The sequence below is a fragment of the Miniopterus schreibersii genome (assembly GCF_964146895.1).
Source record: "Miniopterus schreibersii genome assembly, chromosome: 11".
Classification (NCBI taxonomy): domain Eukaryota; kingdom Metazoa; phylum Chordata; class Mammalia; order Chiroptera; family Miniopteridae; genus Miniopterus; species Miniopterus schreibersii.
Window position 1 is genome coordinate 608,299 of NC_138111.1, and position 18,743 is coordinate 627,041.

The 18,743-nt window shown below is 62.8% G+C and overlaps 1 protein-coding gene across 2 annotated transcripts in view; it reads right to left on the bottom strand.

Annotated features, from left to right (window-relative positions):
* Positions 1-18,743, bottom strand: part of EXD3 (exonuclease 3'-5' domain containing 3) — a 42,590-nt gene that overhangs the window by 589 nt on the left and 23,258 nt on the right. For both annotated transcript variants that reach the window (XM_081152350.1, XM_081152349.1), the window contains exons 17-21: positions 18,570-18,731; positions 14,822-14,875; positions 14,519-14,650; positions 1,567-1,660; positions 55-90 (exon numbers count right to left, since the gene is read on the bottom strand). In XM_081152350.1, coding sequence (XP_081008476.1) covers positions 55-90; positions 1,567-1,660; positions 14,519-14,650; positions 14,822-14,875; positions 18,570-18,731 — 478 coding nt within the window. The remainder of the gene's footprint in view (positions 1-54; positions 91-1,566; positions 1,661-14,518; positions 14,651-14,821; positions 14,876-18,569; positions 18,732-18,743) is intronic.

Sequence of the window (18,743 nt, forward strand, 5' to 3'; positions counted from 1 at the left end):
TGGGTCCAGGTGCTGGGGCCCCGTGTGTCCTCCGTGGGCAGTCCCAGTGCTCACCTGGCTCCTGTGGATCCTCGCTCTGGGTCTTGTCACCTGTCAATCAAGGACGTTAGGAGTTCCTGAGAACAGAGCCTGGCAGCCCCAGCGTCTCCCCCACCCCCAGGGGAGGGCAAAGAGCAGGGGGCTGAGCAGCTTTGGTGCCGGCCTGGTCCCCTCCCATGGGAACTCACACCTTGGAACGTTCTTGAGGCTCAAAGGTCCTTGGAAAACATGTTCTGGACGCAAGATCAACCGATTAGGGCACTTGGGGGCCTGAGAACGGGCGGGTGGGGGAGGGGGCAGCCCATCTGTGGTGATGAGCTGATAAGCCCACTGCCAAGCAGCCGGTTGCACAACCAGCCAGCACCGGGGCAGGCGGGTGGGGATCCAGGGGACCTGCTGGAGCTCAGGGCGCTGGGAGAGACTCTGGGGGAAAGACCCCGAGGGGGCCCCCCACCCCCACTGAGAGCACAGGGAGCCAGCCAGGCTGCCTGTGGCTGAGGGGCCAGTGCCCCAGTGCCGGGCGGCGGCAGACGGCTGAGGAGCCCTGTCCGGCAGGTGGGAGAGGCAGCCTCCCCCGTCCTGTTGACCCTCGTAATTTGCTTGGCAAACATTTCTCTATAGATGGCTCCAGATGAACTGCAGCCAGTGTCTGAATGGTGGAACCCCCCCCCCCCCACTGCCTCCTTGAAGCCCAGTGAGGCCACGACCTCCGTCTGGCCTCCCTGCCTGGACCCAGCCTGTCTGACCCCAGCTCTTCCCGGGTGGCTCCCGAGACACTAGACAGCCCACAGGGGTGCTGGCCCCCCAGAACCAGCAAGAGCCTCTGGATGGTGTGACAGGGGCCAGACAGCCACAGCCCCATGGTCCCTGCAGAGGGCACTGCCCGGAGCTTCTCTCCTCCCAGGCCACAGCTGAGAGCTGCCCGGGGCTGGACACAGGCCGTCAGGGACGCTCACCACTGTGCAGGTGGTCCCTGCACTGACCTCAAACTTCAGAGGGAGGCGGGAAAGACAGGAGCAGCTGGGTGGGAACATCAGCTTCCTGGAGAGCCACCCTGGCCTCAGGATGACCCCACAAGAGGGCCCTAAGATGCCTTTGCCCTCCCCTGAGAAGGGGCCAGAGGGTCCCTGCATGGCCCTCAGCTGGGGTCCCCTCTCTGGGGCGCCGGAGACACAGTGGCTCCAGCGGCAGGGCTCGCTCACCGTCCCAGTCAGCAGCATCACAGTCTCTGGGTGCCCAACACCACCCTTCCTAGTTTTACATAAAGGGAAACTGAGGCTGGGTCCCTCCCTGGGTAGAGCCCCTCCCAGGGCTGCTGGAGAGAGCTGGTGTCCACCACCCCAGAGGGGCCCCGTGTGCCTCCGCCTCCTGGTCCCCTGCAGAGGCGGCCTGGTACGGCAGACAGGAGCCCAGGTGCGCCCGAAGCTGCCATCACCCCCGCCTGCAGGGGAGCCCAGGAGCAGCCAGCAGCTGGGCTGCCGTCCAGACCCCGCCAAGCCCACGCCTGGCCCCGTGGGGTGCACCCACCTGTGCTGCTGGGGTCTTCCTGGCGGCTGCTGAGCCGCACAAGCTGCTTCATCAGGTCCTTGGAAACCTTCAGGTACTGGTCACAGTTGCAGGCCTGGGGGCAGAGAGATTGCTGAGGATGGGGGAGTCTCCGTCCATTCTCCCGCCCTCAGCTCTGTGTTCCTTGCAGCTCTGGGTCTGGCCAGGGTGTTTCATGTAGACAAACAACACATCCCTTCCTCTCCCCACAGTACCACGGGTGCACCACTTCCTGGGAGTCCTCCCTGACTGCAGTGGCTCCTAGTGGACCCAGGGCACCTCTTCCAGCTCCTGAGACCCCGCAGGGCACTGCCATCACCCTGGCATCCTTCCCAACCCCAGAGCTGGTAGGGGAGGCAGAGCCCACACCTATGGCTGCCCCAACCCGATAGCCTGTCTCAGGAAGAGCCAGGGCCCTTTCAGTGTCCGTTTCTCTATGCTGCTTCCGGGGCTTGGCACCAAGTCTGTGAGGGGTCATTTTGCTTCTCTGTGGGGTCTCTGTTTAGGACACACAGTGGGCTCCTGTGATGGGGTGTGTGGGGCACAGGAGAGTGTGAGGGGTCTGCACCCATGGAGACCGGGCTCCCAGGCAGGTGTGTGCAGGTACCAGGGAGCTGGGCACATTGGTCACAGCCCTTCCCGACGTGGGACACCGGACCAGCTTTCAGGAAGAGGGTGAGCCAAGGGCAGGGCCTGGGGGTGGTGTTTCAGCCACAGGAGGGATGGGGCCACCCTCTGTGCTCCTGTGATCACTCCCGGCCCTTCCTGAATGAGCTGGGCAAGTGCCCTGGATGACAGGGCTCTGGGGGCAGGTGGGTAGGCGGTGGCCTCAGGCTCTGGGAGCTGCAGGGCGAGCCCACATCAGGGGCAGCACCCGCCCTGCCCCCACACACCCTTTTCCCACGGGCCTTTCGACACCCTGAGCTTTACCTGTGGCCTCACTGCTCCATCTCCAGCACTGCAGGTGACCAGGGTGCCAGGCCTGGGGCTGCTGGGTGGGTGGGGCCGCCTCTGCTGGAACGACTTGGCTGATCCCAAGGTGTAACCCTCCCCCACACCCCTCCGAGGGCTTCCTGTCCTCGACACCCCACTCAGCCAGCCCCTGGCACAGGGAGGCCGCTGGGGGCCCTGCTTTGCTGGTCGGTCTAGGGGGCTCCCTGGGCCAGGAGTGCAGGCAAAGCCCTGGCTGAGGTCTGGCCTGTGGTCACACCAGGTCCAGCGGTGCTGCCACCCTGAGGTGCCTGCCTCAGGGGCCCAGGCTCTCCCTGTCCAGGCCACCTGTGGGGACAGCGCCAGCAGGTGTAGGAGGGACAGACCAGCAGCAGGAGGCTGGGGTGGGGTCCTCTGTAAAAGGTCCATCAGCCTTCCCAGGACCTGGGCCTGGTGTGCACGCCTGGGCGGGGCTGCCAGCTCATGCTGAGTCATGGCACACAGACAAACGCCCAGTGCCATCCACAGGGACCTGGCCACACCCTCGGGAACCACCAGTGCCGGTGTTCCCACGGCCGCTGCCCACTGTCACCCCGATAGGGCCCTGAGAGGCCCTGCCCCCACCCCCATCCCCACCCTAGGGCTGGAAAAGCCGGTTCCTCGCCTGCTCTCCCGCCCTCTGCTCTGCGTTTCCCATCTGCAGGAGGGCCTGGCACCCAGGGCTTTCCCTCAGTCTCCCTCCTGCTCCAAGGTTCTGCAACCTTTGCCTGACCACCTGCTGTGGGGGGGCAGTGGCCACCCCTCGAGGGAGGCTGTGGCCCTGACCTGTGGGGCTCACAGCTATGTGCATCCCTGGTCATGGGCTCCGTGCCTGTCCACTGGACGTCTGTCTCAGCGGAGCCTCTGGCCTCCCATTTCAAAGAAGGGGAGCTTCCAAGGGGCCGAGTAACCTGCTCAGTCTCAGGGCTCTCGGCTGGCCAGGACCCCACACAGGGTCCTTAATCTTATGCTGCCCTGCCAGCTGAGGGTGTCTGCAGGTGGCATCTGAGCCATGCCCACTTCCTGGGTGGGTTGTGCAGACCCCGGCCTTGGGATGCCCATGGGTCTGGGCAGAGACCAGTGGGAAGCCTGGGGGACCCTGGACAGAGTCTCTGTGCCTGCCACCCCCCAATCCAGTCAGGGAGCCTGAGGGCAGGGCTGGGCTGGCCACCACCCCCAGATCCTGGCTGGGAGGGAGGGGCCAGGTGAGTCGGGGCAGGAGGGGCTGGGAAGGCTCCTGGCTCCCTGGTCCCAGGGGTCCGCCTGTGTGCCTGGTTCCCACGGCTTGGCTCCCGAGGCTGCTTGGAGCCAACGCCCATTGTGCCACCCGACTCAGGCAGACCAGGGACAGCCTTGGGCAGGGGCAGGAGCCCATGGGTGTGAGGCTGCCTCCCCGGGGCTGGGCCACCACAAGGGACTGGTCCTAGGTACTGATGGGGCCTTTGGACCCACAGCCAGGCAGGCCCAACCTGGTGCCCCCAGGCCCAAGGAGGGTGGGAAATGGCTGCTCTGGCCACTTCCCCAGGAGGTGGGTCTTGCTGGGCTTCGAGAGGGTTTGAGGAGGGGCCACAACAGGCCCCTGGAACACCTGACCTTCCTCTGAGATTGAGACTTGGGGGGCAGGCAGCTGGAGGGCCGAGAGGGGTCAGTTCCCAGGTGCTGAGGCCTACACCTAAGAGCCAGACTGCTCTCTGCTCCTGGCCCAGGAATCCCAGCCGCACCTGTCAGGGAAGTGACCCGGCCAACGAGCAAGGTCACTGTGTCTGTCCTGAACCGTGTCCCCAGGAATGTCTGCTCCCAGCTGCCCTGGGTGCCCCCTGCCCTGGGTGCGAGGGCCACCTGTGCACTGCCTTGGTTTGTGGGCCTGCAAGTGTCTGCTGTGCACACACCAAACAGTGGGGCTGGTGCACAGGTGGGGATGGGAGGCCCCAGGAGGGGCCAAAGAATGTGGTAGATAGGCCGAGGTGGCCTTGGAGGGGACCGCCACTCCCACCACTGAGTACAGCCGACTGTGCCAAGGCCTATCGCCACCTCTGAACAACCTGGGGCCCCAATCAGCCCAGAGCCCTAGGCCTCAATGAGGGGGCTGAGGCAGAGGGGGGCTGTGATAACGTGATGCCCTGGGGCCCGCCAGGCAGGAGCATGAGATAACCATGCTCCCAAGGGTGCAGAGCAGCACAAGTGGCCTGTCCAGGCTGGGGGCCCACTCCTGAGGAGGACCTGGGCGAGGCTCTCTGCCCAGCCAGCAGCGAGCCCCACTCTCCCTGCCCCCCAGGCGCCTGGCACAGTTGGGAGGCTCAGGCCCCACCTTCCAGATGGGAGATGGTGCCAGGCCACTCTGGTGTGGTCTGAGGGGTCTCCACTCTGTGCTGTGCCCAAGCGTCAGCTCTCCCCAGAATGGCCAGTGCTGCTGGGGCTCCAACAGGGCCCCGCCCCCAGTGGGAGCCAGACCCCATGCGGGGGAGGGGAGTGTTGTCAGTCTGGTGCCCTGGGAGCCCGGGTCTGGGATTTTGACCCCATAGCAGGGAGGAAGGGAGCCTGGGCTGAGGAGCTGTGACATGCTCTGGAGTAAGGGACCAATTCTGGCTCATTTACAGGAAACGGGGAGACCAGCAAAGCACAAATGCAGATGAAAGTCAACATCACTCCCATCCCAGCGCAGCTTCAGGTGGTTTCCGGCACCCTCATGAGCAGTGTCTCAGGTACTCATGTCAGGGAAGTGGGAGACAACGGCCGTCTCAGCTTCAGGATAAGTGTTCCTGTCTCCTGGGCGACTGTTGCCCATTTGGTCCCTGCTGAGCTCCCCCCACGCACACCTGCACTGTCCGGGATTGCTATCCTGAGACAGGTGGCTCGAGAGGCCTCTGCCAGCTGGCTTGTCCACCTTGACCCCCCCTTCCCCCCCCAAGACATCCCAACAAACGGTGCTGGGTGTGGGGATGAAGGGCTGGGATGGAGACTCCGGCCTGGGGTGTTGGCCTGACACCTCGCTGGACAGGGTAGGACCGGCCGGAAGCAATTAGGTGCCCCAGGCCTGGGTCTGCTCTATAGCTCACTCTCCCACGCTGTCCCAGCAGCAACTGGTGGAGCCCTGAGCCATCTGCTCCCAAAGGTGAAGGCCCAGGAGCCTCCTCCAAGAAAGTAGGTCACCCAACTTTGCCCACGGAGACCCTGCAGGCCCCCAGCACTGGGTGCTGCTCCTCCCAGCTCAGCCCTGATTTCCCCTGGAGATGGGCTGGGGTAGAGGCCAGAGGACTGCCAAGGTCTGCGGGGAGGCTCCTGGCTGGGGAGTGGGTACTGGCCTGTCCCCAGGAAGCAGGCTTGGTCCCCCAGCCCTCGCCCTCAGCGCCCGAGACCTGGGACGGTGGCCCTGCAGGGGCCTCGCTTCCTGCGCCCCACCCCCAGGCCCAGGAAGGTCTATTCCCACGAGCCCAGCCCCTCCCCCACCGGGCCACTGCCCATCCCCTTTGTGGGGCCAGGACAATGTCTGCTCAGACAGAGCGGGGGATGGGCTTCAGGCGTTGTCAGCACAGTGCAGGTCCCCTGGGGGGTTGGGCTACGGGTCCTGCGGCTCGCGGAGTCCCCAAGGGGGCCAGGTCTGGGAACACGTGTTTGAAAGTCAGCACTTGGCAGGTGTCTCTCATAAGTGCCCACGGCTGAGGGGTGCGAGAGCGCCCAGCATTGGAGCGGCTGAGCTTGCAACTGTGTGAGCACCAGTCAGGGACGTGCAAGGACCTGAGACTTCCCATGGCCTCTGACCCCGTGTCTGTGTGAGCAGCCTGGGCAGGCACCTGTGTGCACCCCCCAGGGCAGTGAAGGAGGTATGTTCTGGGCCTCCGTTTTCAGGGTGTTAGGAATTCTAAATAACTGCTTCTCTCCGAGCAGAGCACGGCATTTGGGACTAGGCTCGGCTCAGAGCTTATGCAGCCTCACAAGGCTGGCACCCCAAGTTTGGACCTTGGCCTCACAGGGAGGTGTGGGCCTGGCACCCCTGAACTGGACCTCCCCCTGCTGGGTCCACCTCCTGCCATGGGGACAGGAGGGCCACCTTGCCTGCCTTTCGGAAGTGCAGCCTTTGGCCTGAACCCAGAACACGGCTGCCAGGTGGCTGAGGGCGCCGACAGCCAGCAGCAGGGGGTTGGCATGGGGGGAAAGCCCTGTCTTAGCTGCCCTGGGTGTCCAGGACACAGCAAGGATGACAACTGCCTGCCCAAGGTCACCCCTGCCAGGGACAGAGGAGGGTCTGAGCCAGCCCTTCCTTCTGGGGCTTGCAGGCCTGAGCCCTGGGAAGTGGCTGCCAACAGGACAAGTAGGCAGGCCTGCTAGTCGGTGCCCATCCCCACCCCTGGGGAGCTTTGACATCTCCCCCCGCAGGCCTCACTCTCTCCAACTGTGCCACCCACACCCCAGGGTCCCCTTAAGACCTGCTGTGTGGGGTCAGCAGGGCTCAGGGCCCAGCCCAGGCTACAGAAGACCCATCAGGATGAGGCTTCACCATCCAGCCTGCTTGGGTGGGCTGGGCAACATCGATCCGGGCAGTCTGAGCGCTGTGAGCCACCCCCACAGGCGGGCAGGTGGCCGGGTCCTCCCACCCCAATTCCTAGACTCTGCCGTGGGACAGTCAAGGCCCCCTCCAGGGAGAACACGCCCGAGTGTGAACTGCAGGTCGAGTGTGGGACGTTCTCTGTGCCAGGCGCTCAGCGTGCCCAGGGCCGCATTCGGCACCGCCTGCACTTGGGTCTGCGGAGCCCACGCGGGCCTGCACCCTCTGTCCCAACAGAGCAGGACAGAGGCCAGTGCCAGCCCCTGAGGGTCCGGCTCACGGTGCCCAGGCACACGGCGGGCAGGTCTGGGATCCCCTAGGTTTCTCCACGACCTGGGGAGGGGGGTGACCACCTGCCCTGGCTGAACTCAAATAGAATCTGGGCCAGAAGAGGCCACCTGCTCCCAGGCCCGGGGGAAGGGGGTGGCCTGGCCCCTCAGTAGGCACCCCGGGCGGCGCATGCCCCTCCCCCTCGGCCCCGTTACCTCCCAGGCGGCACATGCCCGCCCCCAGGCGCGTCCCCCCTCCCGCCCCGAGGAGCCCGCGAGGCGCCCCCCAGCCGGCCGGGCACCCGGCGCGCGCCGTTCCCAGGCGGGGGAGGGGCGGCGGCCGTGAGAACCCGCCGGCGGCCGGGCCGCGTGGGAAAGCGGGGGGAGGGGCGCGAGGGCGGGGCCGCCGGGAACCGCTCCCGCCCCCGCCGGCCTTTGAAAGGGCCACTCAGGGCGCCGGCCCGATTCAAAAGCCAACGGCCGCCCGCCCGCCCGCGCGCGCCCCGCGGGGAGGGCCCGGGGCGCCGGGGGACCCCCGCATCCGGGGCCGTGGGGGAGGGGACGGGGCGTCAGCCTGCGGGGCGCTGGGGAAGCTGGGGGGCGGCGGGGCTGTGCCCTCCCGTGGAGGGGCTCTGTGCTCAGAGGCAGGCGGCGGGCGCTGAGCCCAAGCCCTGCAGCCCGGGGCTGAACCTGCCTCGTGTCTCGGGGGCCTGCAGCCCACTCGCCCCAGGGCTGCGCTAGGGCGAGGGGACCACCCCTGTCCTCTGTGTTCTGGGTCCGGGGAGAGGGACGCACCAAAGTGGTCTTCCAAAGAGCCGGACCGTCCTGAGATTGGGACCGGGGTGCCTGGAGGACTTCCTGGAGGAAGCAGCGTCTACCCCGGGGCTTGGCAGTGCAGGTGGGGAGGGAGGGTGTGAGCGCACATGCTGGGGGAGCTGGGGTGCGGTGGAGGCCAGGGAGGTTGCAGAGGGCTGGCGTGAGTTGGGGGGCTGGCCCTGTGGAGGGGGCAGGGGTCTCCTGGCCCTTCCCCTTTCTGCCCCCTCCCAGGGCCACTGAGTCAGGCCAAGCACCTGCGCCTCATCAGATCGGTTTTTGGAGATGGGGAGAAAGAAGCAGTTGCTGCCCGAGCCCAACTCTCCCCACTTCTCTGGGACCCCCACAGTGCACCTCCAGGGAGGTGCAGGGCTTGGCTGAGCAGGCCTCTCCCGTCACAGGGCTCCTCCTGAGGCCCCTCCCCTGCCCTGGCTGGCAGGGTCTCACCCAGGCCTGCCCAGGGTCCTGCCCAAGGCATGGCCCCCAGAACCCGCCAGCCAGGCTGCTCCCACAGGGACTCTGACAGCCTCAGAAAGGTGGGTGGGCAGTGAGCAGAGAGGGTAACCCCGTCTTACTCTTTGCAGCTGAAGAGGGGAAGGGGCCCAGGTGGCAGTGGGCCAGGGGGTTCACACATCCACAGGTGCCCTGCTGCACTGGCTGTCTCTCCGCAGGTCCCTGCCCTGTCAGGCCGTGGATGGAGTAGTCACTGCCTGGCAGACCCTGCTTTGTCACCTTGAGACCCTCCCCAGACTCAAGCCACAGCTCCCCATGACCTCCTTCACCTACAGCCCCTTAGGCCTCACACCCCAGAGGCCACCAGGCCTGTCCTGCCTCCTACATTCCGGACCTAGTGGACAGCTGGTCTGCAGAGTCAGTCTGCTGTCCTGAGCCAGGCCCCATGGCCACAAGCCTAGTAGCTGACTGCCCCTGGCTCCTGGGCCCCACTTCCGCTTTGGGGCTGCAATTGCTTCAAAGTAAGAAGGGTGCCCCCCCATCAGATGCCAGCCAGGCCCCTGGGAATAGGTCAGTCCCTGCCACAGGCCTGGGCAGGGTCGGGTGTGGGGCTCTCCCAGAAGGGCTGCTCTGTCCCAGTGAAAGTGGCCATGGGCCTGAGCAAACGACGGCGGGGAATATGTGGTGCTGAGATTTCAATGTCATGCGATTTCACTCGAAGGCTGCAGTGTTCGGACATCAGGGCCAGGTGTGCCACTAACCCCAACCCTGAGCCTTGGGGTCCCACAGACCGATGGGGTGCCCTGCTCAGCAGCCCTGAGCCTTGCCCACCCCCGGAGGCCTGGCCAGTGGGGCAGCCTGTGCCCCCCATATATGGTAGGCAGGCATGGGCCTCCTTTCCCAGCCCAGTTCTAGGCCATAGCCAGAGCCCTGGAACGGACAGGTTTAGGAGCTGGCCTTTGGCGTGTCTGGCCAGAGGTTCCAGGTGGCTCCATGGCCGGGAACTTCCAGGGGCAGGGCTGTGACAGCGGCCAGCAGCAGTGAGGGGCAGAGGAACAGGAGGACCAGGTCCTCTGACATGTGGCGGGGGCTCTCTTAGCTGACCACAGGCCTGGGTGGATGGCATTGAGGTGGCCCGTGTGGCCAGTGCTTGCTCTACAAGCCTCTCTGCCACCCCTCCCCCCAGCTCCCAGCTGGCTGTGCTTGGCTGCACCAGCTGCCCCTCAGGCCCCATCACCCAGGCCTGGCTCAGGGCTGGTGTCATGGCTGTGGGTGGGTCTGTGCCATGGATAGGCTGAATCCCGACAATGGGTGGGCACGTGTGCCCGAGGCCCTGTCTGCCACAGTAGCCTGGGCAGTATGCTCAGCCTATGCTGGGTGTGTTCTCTGAATTTCAATTCTAAGCTTGTCATCCCATTTGGAAGTGGACAGGACCTGTGTTCACACTTTTGTGAACACCCAGGGGTGCAGCTGGAGAAACCTGTCCTGAGGGCCCTGGACAGCTGATGGAAACACCCAGTTGCAGCTCACTCTCAAGGTCCAGGGAGGAGTGGCGCTGACGGCCGGGTCCGGGACACCCTCCCCACAGGCTGGGACTCACACACCTCCCTCCCTGGGCACTGGTGTGGGTCTCAGGGACGACACACGGAGCTGACAGCCAGGCGACCACATCTAGCAGCAGCAGCTGCGGTGTGAAGGGCGTGGGTCTCACGCTGGCCCAGCAGTGCCATGATCCTTTCTGAAGCCGCTGGGGTTGGGTCAGGGCCACCAGGAGCCAGGGGACCCCAGGGTGGTGAGGTCCAGGCCCTCAGTCCCTCAAGGGCCATCTGGTGGGAACCAAGGCTGGGCACTGGCTGAGACCCAGGGCTCCTCTGGAAGGGGGAGGGGCAGACGGGGAGGCCCCACAGGCTGTGGGGAGGGCCTGGGGGGCCGCAGGGGATGCAGTGACCAGCCTGGGCCCACCCTGCTGTCACTCCTGGGGGTTGTGCTGACCTTGCCCATTCGGCCATCGTCTCAGCCAGCGTCCAGAGTCTGGGGCATGCTGGGCCCCCACCCTGCCGGAATCTGCCTGGTGGCTCCCACTGCCCTTGAGACTCGAGACAGCTCTGGAAGCTCCACACCGGCCGGTCGGCTGCTACTGACCCGTCCTCCTGAGAGCTCCCCGTGGTGGCCCCTCCCGAGCCTCAGGAGCAGGGCGGTGGTCACCCCTCCCACAGCCTTTGTGCCTGTGTGACCCCAGGGGCACTGAGTGTGGGAACTGGGCTGGGGGCCCCCGGAGCACAATGACCGGGGAGGGGTGGGGTCAGCGCCGCTGAGCCTCTTCCTGTCTGTCCTTTCGTCTGGGGTTGGTCATCAGGAGAGAAGCAGGGTCTCTAGGCCCTGGGACGAGGCCGGGCACGGGCATCTGGCTGCCCCTTGGGTCTGGGCTCTGGGTGTGGGCACTGGGGGTCCCCAACACATGCCACGTTCCAGGTGCCCACTTCCGGGACCAACATCACTGATATCCAGGACACTCCCTCTCCCACTCAGGCCATGGCCCGCTCCCACCGCGGCAGAGGGGACCAGAGGGGACCAGAGGGACAGTAAAAATAGATGCTTTGCCTGGCCATGTCAGGGGTTCGTGCGTAGGCTTTTTTTTAAACTCAAATTTCTTTGATAAAATATTTTCCCATGGTGGACGGCACTGGGAACGTCCTCTTGGCAGCTGCTCCTGACGGATACTCCCAGGCCCAGATCGCCAGCTCAGGGGTCACAACCTCACCCCCATGAGGGACCCACTGCCCCTGCCCTTACCCACCCTCCTGTGCCTGTGGCAGGCAGCCTGAAGGGTTCTCTGTCCCCACAGCCCACATCTCAGAAACCAAATCCCAGTGCCCAGGGCACCCACCACGTGCAGCGTCAGCACCCCTGGGGGTCAGGTGCTGGGCGCTGGGGGGTGCTCGGCTGCGGACCCCCGGCCCAGCCCCAAAGGCCTTCGCCCACCTTCACTCACTTCCTGAGTGCCCCCCGATGCACCAGCCCTGAGAGTGGCTGGGTTTGCTCTGGGAACGCTCGTGTGCTGAGTGGGTTTTCCCTCTGGGAACGGCACCAAAATAGCAGAAGGAAGGAAAAGAAATGGAAACTCAGCCTGGCGGCGGGAGCTCTCCAGGGAGGCGGCCAGCTCCGGCCAGGGCGGGGGGCAGCGGAGGCTCTGAGCCAGTGCCCAGGGTGCTCGGGCCGCTGGGGGTGCAGCACAGCTCAGGGGCCTCTCTGGGTCAGTCTCAGGGCACCGCTCTCTGCCACCAGCGCCCTCTGATGTCCAGACGGGCTCATGAGCCAACCCAGCCCCGCTGTGGCCTAAGGGGGCAGAGCCAGCCTGGTGACTGTGCTGAGTCTCAGGCCATTGCCGTGGGGCGTCTGTGTGGCGCGTTTCTGGGATCGTTGATGTTCACCTGTGGGAGGGCCTCTGGCCCACCTTGGCTGGCCCTGGGAACAGCATCTCCCCTGGCGCTGGGCTGGGAGTGGGGGCAGCTGTTCCCAGCTGCTGCTCAGGCTGGCCCTGGGGTTCGCCGGGAATGCCACACCAAGGGGCTTGGGGAGCGCGGTGGGAAGGAGACCTGGACCCGCCACACACATGACTGCCACTGGAAGGGAGCTGCCTCTGCTCCTGACTGGGACCCCGGCCTCTGGCCTAAGCACTAGCGCCACCCTTTGGCTGACATGGCACAAGCTCGGTCTTCTCACCAGGCCCAGGACGCCGCCGTGGTCACTAAGGCTCGGTTCAAATGTAGAAATCCTGGCTTCTCAGAGACCCCTTCTCTGCTCACTTGGCCTGTTCACACTGGCCTTTCAGGGGGGCCTTGTGCACACCTGTGAATCCCCCTGGGCACACCCGCCTGCTTTCCTCTGCAGCTGAGCCCGGCGGGGGGCTGCTGGACAGCTGTGAGCTTTGGTGGCTCTCCAGGCACTGGGCTCCCCACTTCCTGACAAAGGCCCACTGGGTGCTGATATCTGGCCTCCCATCACACTCCCATCACCTTCTGCCCGAGCAGCGGCCAGCCGCTCACTGGGGCCACACACACAGGTCTCTGCCTGGGATCCCACCCATTCCTGCCAGCTGTGTGTCCTTTAGCACTGGCCAGAGCAGCTGCACGGCCGGGCTGTGCCCCCCCCCCCCCATCTACCCTCCTCTCCAGCAGACAGCGTGCGGAAAGCATATTTACCACAAACAGGACGGGTGGGCAGGGCCCCCAGCTGGGCAGTCAGCTGGGGGCTGAGGCAGCCCAGGCCTCTTCCCCAAGTCCCACCCCGGGCTTAGTGCCCGACCACCTTCCACCAGACTCAGAGCCCAGACCCAGCATCCTCGCTGCCCCACCATGGGCTCGGCCAGGCTTCCCTCTGGCCTGCCTTCCTCACTCTGCTGGGCGCCGGCCCCGAGGTGCTAGTGCAGCCACGAGCCGGGTGGCAGGCGCTGTGGTCCCCTCCGCGTCATGGCCCAGGGAACCTGGCCACACACTTCAATCATACCCTGAATCCTCTGCTCCTCACCTGTCACAGCCGCCACTCAGGTGCAAGCCCCCCACTGCCTCGCGCCTGGGCAGGCGCAGCGCCTGCTCCCAGGCCTCCCCCCTCCCCGCCCTGTGGTCAGAACACTCTGAATGTGTCCACTGCTGCCCCACTGAGCGCTGCCCTCTCCCACAGGTCACTTCCAGGTCCCCATCAGGGTGTAGCTCTGCCTCCCAGCCTTTGAATCTGCCCCAGGCACAGCCCGCAGCCCACTTGGCAGGGCAGGGGCGCCCTTGGCCAGGGGCTGAGGGGCGGCAGAGCGTCATCCAGGCCGCCCTCCAGGCTGCCCCTTGTGGGTCTGATGGAAATCAGGCCGCTCCCCAGCACGCGGCTTCCCAGGGTGCCAGAGAGGACTTCCTCCCAGCTCCCCAACTTCCTGTTTTCTCAAGAAAATGCAGCAGCAGAGGCTCTGAAAAGCTCATTAAAATGCCTCCCTGCTTCCCGGACGTCCTGGGGTCTTTACAACATTCACCAGCCTGAGTACAAAGAGGCAGCAGACAGGTTCCTGTCCTTCCCGAGCCCGGCCAAAGGAAAGGCCTGCAGCACACTTCCCGCTGCCCAGGGCCACAGGGGTCCTGGTGGGCAGGGCCGGCCCTGAACACAGGGCTTCCCTCTGGCCTTCCTTCCTCACTCGGCTGGGCGCCGGCCCGGAGGTGCTGGTGCAGCAACGAGCCAGGTGGCAGGCGCTGTGGTCCCCTCCTCGTCACGGCACCAATTCCAGAATGTTCTGCACTGGCTCAGGCTGTGCCACCTCCCCCTCAGTTACACAGCCCGGGGGGGTGGGGGGGTTGGGAGCTCGGACAGGCTCTGGCCAGCAGGGGAGGGCAAGTCAGCATATGGCCCCCAGACCCATCTGGGGTCTTAACCCAGGACCCGGCCCCCACCGGGGATTTCCTCACCCAGACCTTTCTAGGTGTCAGGGTGCACCCAGTAGCCTCCTGTGGCTGTGGATGTCAACCTTGGAAAATGGGACCCTCCTCCCCACGGCCAGACGGGACATCCGAGGTTTCCTTCACTCCACCCAGAAGCCCTGCGGGAGGCCAGCCCTGAGCACAGGACATTCCCCAGATCCTAACCGAGCTGCTCCCTCGACTACAGCACATGCCTTGGCCCCCCCCCCACTCTCACCCCATGGCGAGGGGTGTGGGGATGGCGTGGGAAGAAGAGGAGAAGACGCCACCAAATGAGGCAGTGGCTACTGCTCGACGCCCAGAAATGCCCAGGCCTCTGGTGTCCAGCCACCCGCCAGGGGATGCCAGGTTGTCTGTCACCGAGGTGGCTGCCTGGCAGCCCTGGGGCTCACACGCTGGACCGAGGCAGGCCTGGGGCACAGGAGACCCACCTGGCAGCGGCTGAAGATGTCCGCGTGGGTGACACGCACGTTGAAATGTCTGAGCACAGCCTTCGCCTGCTGCGGGGCCTTGAGGGAGCAGTCCACCCAGAGGCAGCGCCCAGCCCCGACCTGCGCCCGGAGCTGCGGAGAATGTGGCTGCTGAGCCCAGAACCACCCCGGCTGCCCTACCTCCCCCAGCCCCCGGCCCAAGAACTTCCCTTGGGCCACCCAGGATGCCAGCGCTGGTGGGTGAGCCCCACAGCAGAGCCTGGGTCGGGGGTGGCGAGGGGCTGGGCGCAGGTGGGCCCTTACCTTGTGATACGGCAGCCCCGACGTCAGGATGATCCTTCCCTCCTGCCTGGCGACCTGTGCAGGAGGCAAGACTGCCGGTGAGGGGCACATACTTTCCAGGACCGGGGGTGCTTTTGTCCCCAGAGCCACCTCTGCCTGGGACGGGAGCAGCCATCAGTCCTGCAGCCTGAGTTCTGGGTCGGCCTCGTGCTATAGACTTGGTCTTAGAATCACCCAGAGATTTTACATGATTAGACACCCATTACACACAACCACAGTGATAGTCACACCCATTACACACAACCAGTGTGATAGTCACACCCATTACACAACCACAGTGATAGTCACACCCATTACACAACCACAGTGATACAGTCACACCCATTACACAGCCACAGTGATACAGTCACACCCATTACACAGCCACAGTGATACAGTCACACCCATTACACAGCCACAGTGATAGTCACACCCATTACACAACCACAGTGATACAGTCACACCCATTACACAGCCACAGTGATACAGTCACACCCATTACACAACCACAGTGATAGTCACACCCATTACACAGCCACAGTGATACAGTCACACCCATTACACAGCCACAGTGATACAGTCACACCCATTACACAACCACAGTGATAGTCACACCCATTACACAGCCACAGTGATAGTCACACCCATTACACAGCCACAGTGATACAGTCACACCCATTACACAGCCACAGTGATAGTCACACCCATTACACAGCCACAGTGATACAGTCACACCCATTACACAGCCACAGTGATAGTCACACCCATTACACAGCCACAGTGATAGTCACACCCATTACACAGCCACAGTGATACAGTCACACCCATTACACAACCACAGTGATAGTCACACCCATTACACAGCCACAGTGATACAGTCACACCCATTACACAACCACAGTGATACAGTCACACCCATTACACAGCCACAGTGATAGTCACACCCATTACACAACCACAGTGATACAGTCACACCCATTACACAACCACAGTGATACAGTCACACCCATTACACAACCACAGTGATACAGTCACACCCATTACACAACCACAGTGATAGTCACACCCATTACACAACCACAGTGATACAGTCACACCCATTACACAGCCACAGTGATAGTCACACCCATTACACAACCACAGTGATACAGTCACACCCATTACACAACCACAGTGATACAGTCACACCCATTACACAACCACAGTGATACAGTCACACCCATTACACAACCACAGTGATAGTCACACCCATTACACAACCACAGTGATACAGTCACACCCATTACACAACCACAGTGATACAGTCACACCCATTACACAACCACAGTGATACAGTCACACCCATTACACAGCCACAGTGATAGTCACACCCATTACACAGCCACAGTGATACAGTCACACCCATTACACAGCCACAGTGATACAGTCACACCCATTACACAACCACAGTGATAGTCACACCCATTACACAACCACAGTGATACAGTCACACCCATTACACAGCCACAGTGATAGTCACACCCATTACACAACCACAGTGATACAGTCACACCCATTACACAGCCACAGTGATAGTCACACCCATTACACAACCACAGTGATACAGTCACACCCATTACACAGCCACAGTGATACAGTCACACCCATTACACAGCCACAGTGATAGTCACACCCATTACACAGCCACAGTGATAATCACACCCATTACACACACACACGCACACACACGGAATTTACGCTGTGTAGACGTAGGGGAATTCTGACACAGGCTACAACATGGGTGGGCTCTGAGGACATTCGCTCCGTGAAAAAAGCTAGACACAGAGGACAAACTCTAGGGGTCCACTCGCGTGAGGTGCTGCGAGGAGTCGAGTTCGCGGAGAGGACGGGAGGAGGGTGGTTCCTGAGACGGGGGATGAAGGAGTTTAATGGGGACACAGTTTGCGTCTGGGACGATGAAGAAATTCTGAAAATAGTGGCGACAGTTACACAACATTGGGAATGTACTTGATGCCTACGAACCGAACATTTAAACAGGGTTAAGATGACCAATTTTGTTACGTATATTTCACCACGAAAAAGGAAGAGAAAAGCAATGGAGCGAGCGATTATTTCTAGTGATGGCAAATACACACCTATGTGATGAGTAAAAAATTGAAAATACAACCGAGGCAGCCCTGCCCTGGCCGGTGTTGCCCAGTGGTTGCAGCACTGGCCCGCGCCCGGAAGGGCTGCAGGCGCGATGCCCTCCCCGGGCAGGGCGCCTGCGGGAGGCAACCACCCATGTGTCTCTCTCTCCCCTCCCCTCCTCCCTCCCTTCCACTCTCTTAAAAAAAAAGAATAAATGGAAAAAATATCCTCGGTGAAGATTAACAAAAATAAGTAAATAAAGTAAAGTCCACGTGGGACATTTATACAAAGGTTCACCCCGTGGCCACAGAGCAAGTCTCCACAGATGCCTAAACTGGCAGCAGACACACGACCAGTATACAGAAGAGGCTCCCTGACCACAACTCAGGTTAGAAATTGCTTTAAAAAGATAACTACAAAGCTCCCAAGCCGCAAACTTTCTGAAACTAAAAAGCAGCCTTCTAAAGAACTCTTAAGTCAAATAAGTAATTATAACAGACGCTCAAAAATTATTTTACTAAAAAAAAAATAAATAATGGAAATGCTACATATCAAAAGCAAATGGGTGGAATGCAGTGAAAACAGGACTTCTAGAAAAATTTATGGCCTTGGATGTTTACATCATAAAATTTAAAAGGCTGAAAATTAAACAGCTAAGCGCCCACTTGGAAATCACCCCCAGAGAGCAAAGGAAGGAAACTGTAAAGATAAGAAGAGAGCCCTGGCCGGTGTGGCTCAGTGGTCAGTCAGAGCGTTGGCCTTGGACTGAAGGGTCCAGGCTGGATTCTGGCCACGGGCAGGTACCTGGGTTGCAGGCCCTGGGGGGCAGGTGTGGGAGGCAGCCGATCGACGTGACTCTCACGTCCGAGTTTCTCTCTCTGTCTCCCTTCCGCTCTCTCTGAAAAGCAATGAAAAAAATATCCTCAGGTGGGGATTAAAAACAAACAAAACAAGGTAAGAATAGAAATTAATGAGATAGACATGAAAAATGCATCAGAAAGGATCCGCAACGCCGGATCCCGGGACTGGAAGATCCCGTTAAGTGGGCAGGTCTGGGAGGCGGAGGCGCGGGCGGCTGAGCTCCACCGAGGCCGGCAGCCCTGCCTTCTGACACCGCCCGGAGAAAGGTGCAGATGCCAGCGTGACCAAGGAGACTGGGCAAGGGGCAAATGCAGGGAGCGGCGCCCGGAGCTCCTCCAGGGAGCGTGGGGCCCGGCCCCGAGGGAGGTCGGCCGGCACCCTGAGGGGAAGGTCCCTGCGCCACTCAAAGCAGCAGGAAACGGAAGAGAGGAGAAACCCCCGGCTTGTGTATCAGGCTTGAGAGTAAGGGGATGGGAGAGAAAAGCCCCACTTTGGACGTGCTCCTGAGATGGGTCCGAGCCCCCAAACCCAAAGCAGTGACGCAGCAAAAGGCAGCCCAGGGAAGGGGTCACGATCGCAGGTTGGAAGGAGAGACCCCGATTCTCTCGGTCGCTGCAGAGGGCGCGGTCGGGGGATCTGCTCTTTCACAGCGAGAACGAGCGGCCCCCGTGGGCCATGGGGCACCCCCGGCCTGCGGCAGGGACACCGGCCGGGCTCCGGCAGCGCAGACCCATCTCACCTCGGCCGCTCGGCGGTGGTCCTCGCCGCTGCCCAGGACGATCACGTCGGCGCCCACACAGCGGAGGCTGCGAGCCAGCCCCTGGAGCATGTTGTCACACACCACCCGGAAGGCCCTGGCCGCGACCGCGGGGGCCGCGTCCCCGCCTGTGGCGACAGGCACCTGCAACACGGC